General features: G+C 48.7%; 1 protein-coding gene across 1 annotated transcript; it reads left to right on the plus strand.

Moving 5' to 3' along the window:
* Positions 1-641: 641 nt before the first annotated feature.
* LOC114204218 (phospholipase A and acyltransferase 3-like) lies at positions 642-3,374 on the plus strand. Its single transcript, XM_028097379.2, has 3 exons — positions 642-960; positions 1,724-1,992; positions 3,116-3,374. The coding sequence occupies exons 1-3, from the start codon at positions 690-692 to the stop codon at positions 3,215-3,217; spliced, it is 642 nt and encodes a 213-aa protein (XP_027953180.1). The 5' UTR covers positions 642-689; the 3' UTR covers positions 3,218-3,374.
* Positions 3,375-10,970: the final 7,596 nt, after the last annotated feature.

Below are 10,970 nucleotides of genomic sequence, written 5' to 3' on the forward strand. Positions count from 1 at the left end.
CCCCAGGGGGCGGGGTCACCTGGCTCAAACCCGGCCCCAGAGTACGTTTCACCAGGAGGCAACTGCGGGTGAGCGAGGCAGGGTCGGCACCCCCTGGTGACCGGGCCGCCCGTGGAGGGGGTGGACCAGCACGGCTCCCAGGCTCAGTAAAGGGGTTTTCATGCAGGTGGTCATGTCCGCAGGCTCTGGAGCAGGTGTACAGAGCACCTGCACATGCATGCTCACAGCCTCGGTGTGCACATGAGTACGGCCAACACACACATGCAAACCCAACATAAACACATCCACTGATGTGCCCATGAGTACACCCAACACACACATGCAAACCCAACATATACACACACACTAATGTGTGCATAACAATGCCCAACACATACGCGAAATCCCCATACAGGACACAACACAACAGATGTGCACATGAGTATATCCGACAACCACATGCAAACCCAACATACACAGCACATGCTGATGTGCATTTTCAGGGAACACAACACACAGACACACATGCACCACATGTACATATACACGCATGTGCTCCCTCACACACATCCCATACAACGTGAGCGTGCGCACATACATATACAATAATATGCACACACTGAACAAATCTCCACTCTCCCATCCCACAAGGACCTTTTCTCCAGGCTCCCAGCCCCTGGTTGTGCAGAACCTCTGAAAGTGACAGCAGGATGAGGGCCCCACAGGGGCCAGGAGTTCCCTCCCACTGCAGGCTCTCACCAGGTGATGAAAAGCACCCAGTGGGGTCCCCAGGCCAAGCTTCAGGGCCCCAGCTGGGCACTCTACTGTTGCCTAGAAGGCTTCCTACACCATCTTGGGCTTTTGTGTTGCAGTTTTGTGAAGAACCCAAACCTGGAGACCTGATTCAGATTTTCCGCATTGGCTACGAGCACTGGGCCATCTATGTGGGAGACGGTTATGTGATCCATCTGACTTCTCCAGGTAAGCACTGTTGGAAATATTATTTTCAAAATATTTGTTACCATCATGAGAACAATTAGAGGAAAGGGCTGAGCAAGGGAATCCTGAGTTGGTTACTCCCTGAGCTTGCTTGAGCAGACCATACATCCACATCCCATTGAGTAATCGAGTGGAGTCCCATAGGTCTGGAGGCACGGAAGGCAAGTAGAATGCACATTCCAAGGGTGGGATGAGATGAGGAGCCTCTGATTGCTGGGGGCGACCTCATGGTCACTGGTGGTCACATTTTCTAGATGACCTCCCCAACACCAATATTTGGATTATCAAATGGAGATAATATTTACCTCCAAAGTTAAAGACGATGAAGTAATATATGGAAAGTAAACAGTGTGTGATCAAATAAATTTGATCTGTTTCTGAAATGTCTGAGTGCACAAAATTGAGCAAATACTAAATACTTGACTACCACTGTTTAAAATGGCAAAATCTTTGAACAACCAACATGTTCAATAATAGGGCTTGGTCAGATAGATGATCTATATCCATGTGATGGAATACAATGACTGCATACGCAATCATGACATTCACTGACTTAAAAAAATTCACAGCTCGTTCAGTAAAAAGAACAAAATCTATGAATGCCCCAATCACATTTGTGAAAAGACAAACCGCAAGCCCACAATAGTGTACTCCCTTGGTTCTCTTTCTCGTCCTGCCCCTTCTCCCTCCCTGTCTCGCCTTCCCCTGCAGCTCCCGATGACCATGGTGGTGTCTTTGATTCCAGGTGAGTTCCCGTGGGCTAGATGCAGCAGCATGTTCTGTGCTCTGAGCAACAAAGGAGTAGTAAAACGGGAGCTCCTGCGGGACGTGGTGGCGGGCTGCCGCTATAAGGTCAACAACCTTTTGGACAACAAGTATAGACCAAAACCTGTGAACCAGATCATTTACTCTGCGAAGCAGAAGGTTGGTCAGGAGATGGAATACAATCTTCTGCACAGGAACTGTGAGCACTTTGCCACTAGCCTGAGATATGGTAAACCGGAGAGCAGGCAGGTAAGGCTCTGTTTGAGACGATCCCTCTTCCTCCTGGAGGTCCCCTTGGGGTGGTGGTGACCAAGCTGTGCAGCCAGAGGGGAGAATCACCATGACCCAGTGGCTGGGAGTCAGGAAGTCTAAACTCAAATCTTCAATCAGCTTCTGAACCACTTGGGGTCTGTGGACAGGTCACTCCTTCCCTGGGCCTCAGTTTCCCCATGTGCAGGAGGAGGAGTTGGACGGAGGACCTCTGCAGGCCTTCTAGGATCCTTCACCTCTAGGATTCACCCCAAGGGTCGCTCTTGATGCCCGCAGAGATGTCAGGAAGAGTGTGGGCCAAGCCAGCACTAGGACAGGTGTCCTAAGGCCCCAGAGAGCACTTAGGCAAGGGATACTCAAGGTCCACAGGCTTATGTATGAGCTGAAGGACTCATTTATGGAAGATCTGGGGCACAGCTTCCACGCCCACCCCTTCTGGCTTCCACGTTTGTTGTCCCCAAAACACACAGCTAACAAGTGGCAGAGGCAGGATTCCAACCCCAGCTGTCCTTCTCTAGAGTCTCTGCTCCATACACCGAACCGCAGAACCTGCAGGGCTAATCATTTCAAGTAGAACATCACTACAACTCCAAGTTGGGTCATTTCTTTAAGGACTCGTAAAGAGCACCCCTGTGCCTGGCAGAACTGGGTGGGGGATGCAGCGAGGAGCAAGACAAGTGACACACGTGAGGTCCTTGCTCTCCCGGGGGCCACAGGTGTGACATGGTCAGCATTCGAGAGCCGTTCCTGCGCCGCCTCACACTGGCTGCAAGGGCTCCCTGATGGCCGCCAGGATCTCAGCCCTCCTGCCTTCATCTTCTTGTCCTTTCCACAATCGCCCTCTGGGGATTTAGGTGCTTTAAATACCCACAGAGTGGATCGAGTTGCCCTGGAGCCCATGTACAGCCCTGGCCGGCTGGCTCCATCCAGCGGCTCCTTCCCCATCTAGTCCTTTTCTCCCCATTTCCCGGCCAATATTTGTTGACTCCTGAGTTTGTCAAGTGGGCCAAGGGGCACGTGAGTCTCCTTGAGCTGAATGTTCTTGAACATACAGCCCGTCCTCGGATTCCTGACGGAGTGTGACCTCCCCTGTCTCCTACAGGTCCAGGATGCCCTTGTGGTGACTGGCATCACAGGAGCCGGCTTGGCAACCATGAGCCTCATTGGAGTCATGTTCTCAAGAAACGGGCGGCAGCAGCAATGAGTTGAAGGGCCCGTCCCGTCAGCAGTGACTTTGTCCATTTAGGGGATCTCGTTGCCCCAGAGGTTTTGAGGTTTGGTCTGTGGATTTCATTCTGTTTGAGAATAAGGCTTATTTTTACAGAGTAAAATAAAACCCAACAAGGGAGCACTTTACTGGAGGAGACGCAGCAAGAACTGGCTGGTGTGAAGTGTGTGGAGGCGCAGCTGGGCTCTGGACCTGGCCACGCACGGTGGCGCCCTGGGCTTCGGCCCTTCTCTCTCCCTTTGGGTCTGTGGCTGTGTTCTTTGTCCTGCAGGAGCCAGTCCGGCTCCAGCTATTTCAAGTCACGGGTGTTTCTGGTTGTGGGGAGACAGGGGAACGGCAAGGGAGACACGCGGGCCTGGCCGATGGGCAAGAGCAGGACCCATCAGACAACTCGGACCGTCGGCCTGGGACTAGAGCCGACACGGCTTCTCGGACTCCGCAGCTGCAGTCTGTGGCTGTTCGGTGGAGTCCACACCAAACCAAAGCAAACGTCTGCCATGAGGAAAGTCAGTAAAGGCTCTTGCCCATCTCGTGAAATCCTCTCTTATCTCCCTCTGCTCTCCACGCCTTTCCTTGGCCTTGAAGCTGGGGTTATATATAGGAGGACAGGGCAAGAGGAGGTAGCCTGCTTCAAGAGGCTACCACAAAGTCTTATAAGAAGTAGAGCACATAATCAGAACTTTCAGAAGTCTGCTCTGGTAGGGATGTCCCTGGCTAAAGGCACTCAGGTGGCAAAGTGGGGCAGAATCCCAGGTGGTCTCGGGATCCCCGAGGTCACAGAAAGAACGGGGGCACCTGAGTGCTGCAGAGTTCCCAAACATCAGAGCGGAGAAGCCGGCTGCAGACAGTGATCCCAGTGCCAGCTTTCTCCCCCGGGTTGCTAGAAATCAGGAACGGGGTCAGGCGACTGCTCTCCCAGCAGGGGCCCAGCAAGCTGCAGAAGCATGAGGAGACCCCTATTCCTCCCGCTGGAGGAGTCGGGGAGGTGCGCACCACAACAGTCCTGAAAGTTTGGAGCCTTCAAGAGGGTTGGCGGGCCCGAGATAAAAATGCTGAGTCAGATGCTGGGTGAACACAGAGTGAGGAGGGCAACCATGGAGACAAGAGTGGTTGCTTGTCTGTGAGGGTGCACTGTAGAGTCGGGGGTGAAGCTTTCAGCTCTGGGGCTAAAGATCCGGGCTCTGCCATTTTCATCCCCCATTGGTGCTGAAAGCCTAAAGGGAGCAAAGGAGAGGCACCCAGTGGAGTCTGGAGTCACGTACACTGAGCCCAGCCTGCTGGCAAGGGAGAGCAAATCCCACTTGGGAAGGACACCTGAGAATCAGCACAACAGGGGCCTCCCACACAGACCAGCAGGAACATCACTCAAACACCAAGTTTACACGTCATAGAGAACTGCAAAGCTTTGGCTCTTGGGGAAAACAGTATATAGCATTCGTGGGGTTTTTTTATTATTATTATTATTCTTTAGTCCTTTAGTATTATTTTTTCAACTATTTTCTTATTCTTTCAATTCTTTTTTACTTTCTTAAATTTCTATTATATATATACATTATCTATATATTATTTTTGGTTTCTTTTCATTGTATTTTATTTTATTTTATTTATGGATATATGTAAGTTTTGCTCTTTTTCCTATTTCAAGATCAGTTTCCTGTAACAAGCAGACCAAAACACACCGAGTATCTAGTTTTTTGTTTTGGTTCTTGTTTGATTTTTTTCTTCTTTTGTTTTGTGTCTGTTTTTTTCTGTTGTTTTTATTATTGTTGTCTTTTCACTTTCTTTCTTCTCTTCTTTCTGGACAAAATGATGAGACAGAGACATTCACCCTAAAAGACAGAATAGGAGGTAGTACTCCTGGCCAGGGATTTAATCAATATGGATATAAGTAAGATGTTTCAAGTAGAATTTAAAACAATGATTATAAAGGCAATAGCTGGGCTTGAAAAAGCAGAGAAGACACTAGAGAATCCCTTCCCTTGGAATTCAAAGAACTAAAATCTAGTCAGGCCAAAATTAAAAATGCTATTACAGAGATGCTGTCCTAAATGGAGGCTCCAAAAGTGAGATAAGTGAGGCGAGACAGAGTCAGCGATATAGAAGATAAAATGATGGAAAACAAGGAAGCTCAAAGAAGAGAAGAAGACCACTAGTGAATCTTGAAGGGAGACGCTGAGATCTCATAATTCCGTAAGTGACATAATATCCAGATAATAGGGGTCCCAGAAGATGAAGAGAAGGAGAGAGGGGCAGAAGGTTTCTTTGAAGAAATTACAGCTGCGAACTTCCCTAATGGGAGAACAGAAAGAGACATCAAGTCCAGGAGGCCAGAGAACCCCGCTCAAAATCAATAAAAATAGGTCAACACCTCGCCATACACTAGTGAAGCTTGCAAATTCAAAGATTAAGAGAAAATCATGAAAGCAGTTTGGGACAGGAGGTGGCAGAAGACCTATCTACACAGACCTGGCAGGATGTAGTCAGGGTGCTAAGTGGGAAAAACATGCAGCCAAGAATACTCTGTCCAGCAAGGCCGTAATTCAGAAAAGAAGGAGAGAGAGAGTTTCCAGGACAAACAAAAACTAAAGGAACTTGTGAACACTAAACCAGCCCTGCAAGGAATATTGAAGGGGATTCCTTGAGCAAAGAGAGAGCCCAAAAGTAACAAACACCAGAAAGGAGTTGAGACAATCTATAGGAACCAGAACTTTACAGTTAATACAATGACACCAAATTCATATCTTTCAATAGTTACTCTGAATGTAAATGGGCTAAATGCCCCAAGCAAAAGACACAACGTAACAGATTGGATAAAAAAGCAAACCCATAGATATGCTGTCTGCAAGAGACTTCTTTTATACCCAAAGACAACTCCAGATGGAACGTGAGGGAGTGAAAAACCATTTATCATGTTAATAGATCAAAAGAAAGCTGTGATGGCAAAGCTTATACCAGACAAACTAGATGTCAAACCAAAGACTGTAATAAGGAATGAAGAAGGACACTATTATCATAATTAAAAGGTCTATCCAGCAAGAAGATCTAACAATTGTAAATATCTATGCCTCTTACTTGGGAGCAGCCAATTATATAAGCCAACTAGTAACAGAACCAAAGAACCAGATCGATAATAACACAATAATAGGAGGGAACTCTAACACCCCACTCAGAGCAATGGACAGGTCATCTAAGCAGAAGATGAACAAGGAAACCAGGGCTTTCACTGACACACTGGACCAGGTGGACTTCACAGTACATTCAGAACAGTCCATCCCAAAGCAGCAGAATACACGTACTTCTCGTGTGCACATAAAACATTCTCCAGAATAGACCAGATACTGGGACACAAATCAGGTCTCAACCAGTACCAAAAGACTGGGATCATTCCCTGCCTATTTTCGGACGATAGTGCTTTGAAACTGGAACTCAAGCACAAGAGGAAATTTGGAGAGAACTCAAATGCATGAAGGCTAAAGGGCATCCTACTGAAGAATGAATGGGTCAACCAGGAAATTAAAGAAGAATTTTAAAAAGTCGTGGAAAGAAATGAAAATGGAGATGAAAACACAGCTGTTCAAAATCTTTGGGATGCAGCAAAGGTGGTCCTAAGAGGGAAGTATTTAACAATACAAGCCTTTCTCAAGAAAGAAGAAAGGTCTCAAATACACGTCCTAAGCTTACAGCTAAAGAAGCTGGAGAAAGAACAGCAAATAAAGCCTAAACCCAGCAAGAGAAGACAAATAATAAAGATCAGAGCAGAAATCAGTGAAATAGAAACCAAAAGAATAGTAGAACAGATCAACAAAACTAGGAGCTGGTTCTTTGAAAGAATTAATAAGACTAATAAGCCCTAGCCAGACTTCTCAAAAAGAAGAGAAAGGACCGAAATAAATAAAATCATGAATGAAAGAGGAGAGACCACAACCCACACCATAGAAATACAAACAATTATAAGAGAATATTATGAGCAGCTATATGCCTACAAATTAGGCAATCTGGAAGAAATGGATGCATTCCTAGAGACTATCAACTACCAAAACTGAACCAGGAAGAAATAGAAAACCTGAACAGACCCATAACCAGCAAGGAAATTGAAGCAGTCATCAAAATCTCCCAACAAACAAGAGCCCAGGGCAAATGGCTTCCCAAGGGAATTTGACCAAACATTTAAAGAAGATTAATACCTATTCTTTTGAAGCTCTTTCAAAAAATGGAAATGGAAGGAAAACTTCCAAACTCTTTCTAGGAGGCCAGCATTACCTTGATCCCCAAACCAGGCAAAGACCCCACCAAAAAGGAGAATTACAGACCAATATCCCTGATGAACAAGGACGCAAAAATTCTCACCAAAATCCTAGCCAATTTGATCCAACAGTACATTAAAAGCCTTATTCACCATGACCAAGTGCGATTTATCCCTGGGCTGCAAGGGTAGTTCAACTTCTACAAATCAATCCGTGTGATACACCATGTCAATAAAGGAAAGGACAAGAACCATATGATCCTCTCAATAGATGCAGAAAAAGCATTTGACAAAATACAGCATCGTTTCTTGACAAAGACCCTCTGCAGTGGAGGGATAGAGGGAGTTTACCACAACATAAAAGCTATATTAAAAAACCCACAGTGAATATCACCCTCAATGGGGAAAAACTAAGAGCTTTCCCCCTAGGGTCAGGAACACGACGGGGATGTCCTCTCTCACCATAGCCATTCAACACAGTATTGGAAGTTCTAGCCTCAGCAATCAGACAACAAAGAGAAATAGAAGCGTCCATATCGGTAAAGGAGAAGTCAAACTTTCACACTTTTCAGAGGACATGATACTCTATGTAGAAAACCCAAAGACGCCAACAAAAAATTGCTAGAACTGATACAGGAATTCAGCCAATTGTATGTTTATTTGGGGTTTTTTTTAAAGATTTTATTTATTTTTTCATGAGAGACAGAGAGAGAAGCAGAGGGAGAAGCAGGTTCCCGGCTGAGCAGGGAGCCCAATGCGGGACTCGACCCCAGGACTCTGGGATCATGACCTGAGCCGAAGGCAGACGCTTACCCATCTGAGCCACCCAGGCGCCCTATTTTTGTTTTTTGAGAGATAGATAGAGAGAGCAAACCCACACATGGAGAGGCGGGGAGCGGATGAAGGAGAAAGAATCCTAAGCAGGCTCCACACCCAGCCCAGAGACCAAATCGGGCCTCGGCCGCCTCGATCTCACGACTCTGAGATCATGACCTGAGCCAAAACCAAGAGCAGGAGCCTAACCCCCTGGGCCACCACCCAGGTGCCCCTGGAGGCCTGCATTCTTCTTCGCGGTGTGAGGATACACGAGGGGAGGGGAGACACACCTGGGATGCATTAGAACAGGAACCGTGGGCCTGCCAGGGCCTGGGGTGTCAGCGGCTGAAACTGTGTGGGAGACTCTGGGCCATGAACGTGAGGCCGCCACCAGTGAGGGAAGCAGCGCCATCGTCCCGTTACCCCCGCGCCTCTCCCTTCCAGGAATAGTTTCTCTCTCTCCCTGTTCTCCACGTCCTTGCCCTCTGTCTGCTCGCTTCGTTGCCCACGGCTCCTGCTTCCTCCGCCCTTGGGATTGCCCGGACCCCCAAGTCTCTGATCCCGCACCCCTCCTGCGGCCCCGCTTCTCGGATCAGCTCAGCCCCACCTCTCCGCGCTGGGGGCCACTCTCAGTCCCCCGCGTCCAGGTCCCAAGAGTCTGGTTGGCTCAGCACTGCACCCGGCTGAGCCTTCCGATTGGCTGCCGTGGGTCAGGTGCTCTCATTGGGCCAATCAGCTCTGCCCCAGAGGGCGGGGTCACCTGGCTCAAACCCGGCCCCAGAGTAAGTTTCACCAGGAGGCAACTGCGGGTGAGCGAGGCAGGGTCGGCACCCCCTGGTGACCGGGCCGCCGGTGGAGGGGTGGACCAGCACGCATCTTGGCCCCTCGAGAGCTGCTGGGAGCCTGGGTCTTGACTCAGGAAATATTCCTTGACTGGAATTCCAAGCTGGAGCTCCCATCTCTCGTGAGATCTGATTCCCTTAGCTATCGCTGCTATTTGGAAAAGAAAAAATTGGATTCCAACTCTTGTATTTATTTTTTTCGTGTCTGGAATGTCCATTTCATTCGAAGGCATCAGGAGCAGTGAGGGGGAAGCAAGAGGGCTCTGTCCCTCCACCCCCACCCCTTACCTGGCCAGACCCCCTGTCTGTGCTGAGGGCCCACCCTGTAGGGGAGAGGAAGGGGGCCGGCACCTGCAAGGGGCCTGCTGTGGCCCCAGGACCATCTCTGTGAGCCAGAGCCTGGCCCCCACTGTGGCAAATCAGCTGAGCTGTCACCTTCCTGCGCACTTCTTGGGTTTCAATTGGCACCTAATGGTAACCACGGAAATGTCTGAATGCCTTCGTGTGAGTCTCCTCCCCAGGCCTCACCCTCAGCTGATAATCAATAAACCTCAGACCGAATTCCATCTCACACCAAGGCATTTATGAAGCATGTGTTCACCAACGAGGCACAGAGCCCCTCATCCAGCCTTCTCTGAAAGCAGAATGAAGACACCATCCTCGGTCATATTAGGTACTGTGGACCTCAGCTTGTGTGAAAGGCTTACTCAGGGCAGGGTCTAGGTGCCCCCATAGTCCGCATCAGGCAACCAAAAATCCACCCAGAGACTGGGCATGAGCAAGTTTAGGGATCAAGCTTCAGGTGCCATCCCTAAAGAAACAGGCCCTGGGCTGCTCTCTCACACTGCTCCTGTAACTGTGGGGTGGGTCAAAAGTATTTTAGCCAGTTTCTGTCTTATGAATAGCCTGGTTTCACCAATAAGAAATCATTTCTAGCCCCTGTTAGGCTGATGATCACATCCTTAATTTTTCCAAGGAAAAATTTTCAATATTCAGTGTGCTAGTTAGAAAACGGTGAAGATAGTTTACGTAGCCTCATCTTTCAGGCAGAATGTCAGCCTACTGCCCCTGGTTTGTGGTTTCCTGATTAGAAAGTTGGCCACTCCTGGGGAGTTCTTGGGAAAAAACTAGCCTCTCTCTCTTTTGTTTTTCAGGCACCAAGAGAGTGGGCATAGGGACTGAGCATGACCCTTTTCTGGAAAAGTCTCAAGGAAGGGGGGTCCACTAGAGTAGCCCAGAGAGCAAAGTAAACAGAGAGGGTGTAGAGAGAGCAGGCTGATGGTGCCAACATTTGCCCTGAGGGTCTGGCTGAGAGGAAGGGCTGAGGGGATCCTCACAACCCAGGCCTCCTGCCTCCTTTCCCGACCAGCATCCCCAAGGGTGGGCAAAGAGCCTTCTAGTCGCTTGCCTTCCCAAAGGCCCCAGAGTAGGACCGACCCTCCTGCCGTGCAGCATGTGAGGCGTTCTCAGGGAAACAGGGGAGCTTGTCTTCAAGTTCCCCACCTCCCTCTTTAGCATTCCTCCTTCCTAACTCTCTACTGCCTCCCCATCCTGACCATTTGTTTCAAAGAACACCCTCCCTCCCCCACAACCAGGGTTGTTCCAGGTTACACAACGCTCACACCAAGACTTGGCCCATCCTAAGTCCCATTTCTTCCAGGTCCTACCAGAGTACTGAAAGCCACCATGGGCTACTTTTTACTAAGATACCAATGCACTGAAAGGAGATTGAAAGCAAATGTTGTATGAAAGGCAAAGGCTAAAAACTGAATTCACTATGGCAAATTCCAGGTACCAGGATAGGAGGATAGAAACAGATGGGGATTAA

The sequence above is a fragment of the Eumetopias jubatus genome, unplaced genomic scaffold (assembly GCF_037043125.1).
Source record: "Eumetopias jubatus isolate StellerSeaLion01/CBP00866 unplaced genomic scaffold, mEumJub1_p1.0 scaffold_13, whole genome shotgun sequence".
Lineage (NCBI taxonomy): Eukaryota > Metazoa > Chordata > Mammalia > Carnivora > Otariidae > Eumetopias > Eumetopias jubatus.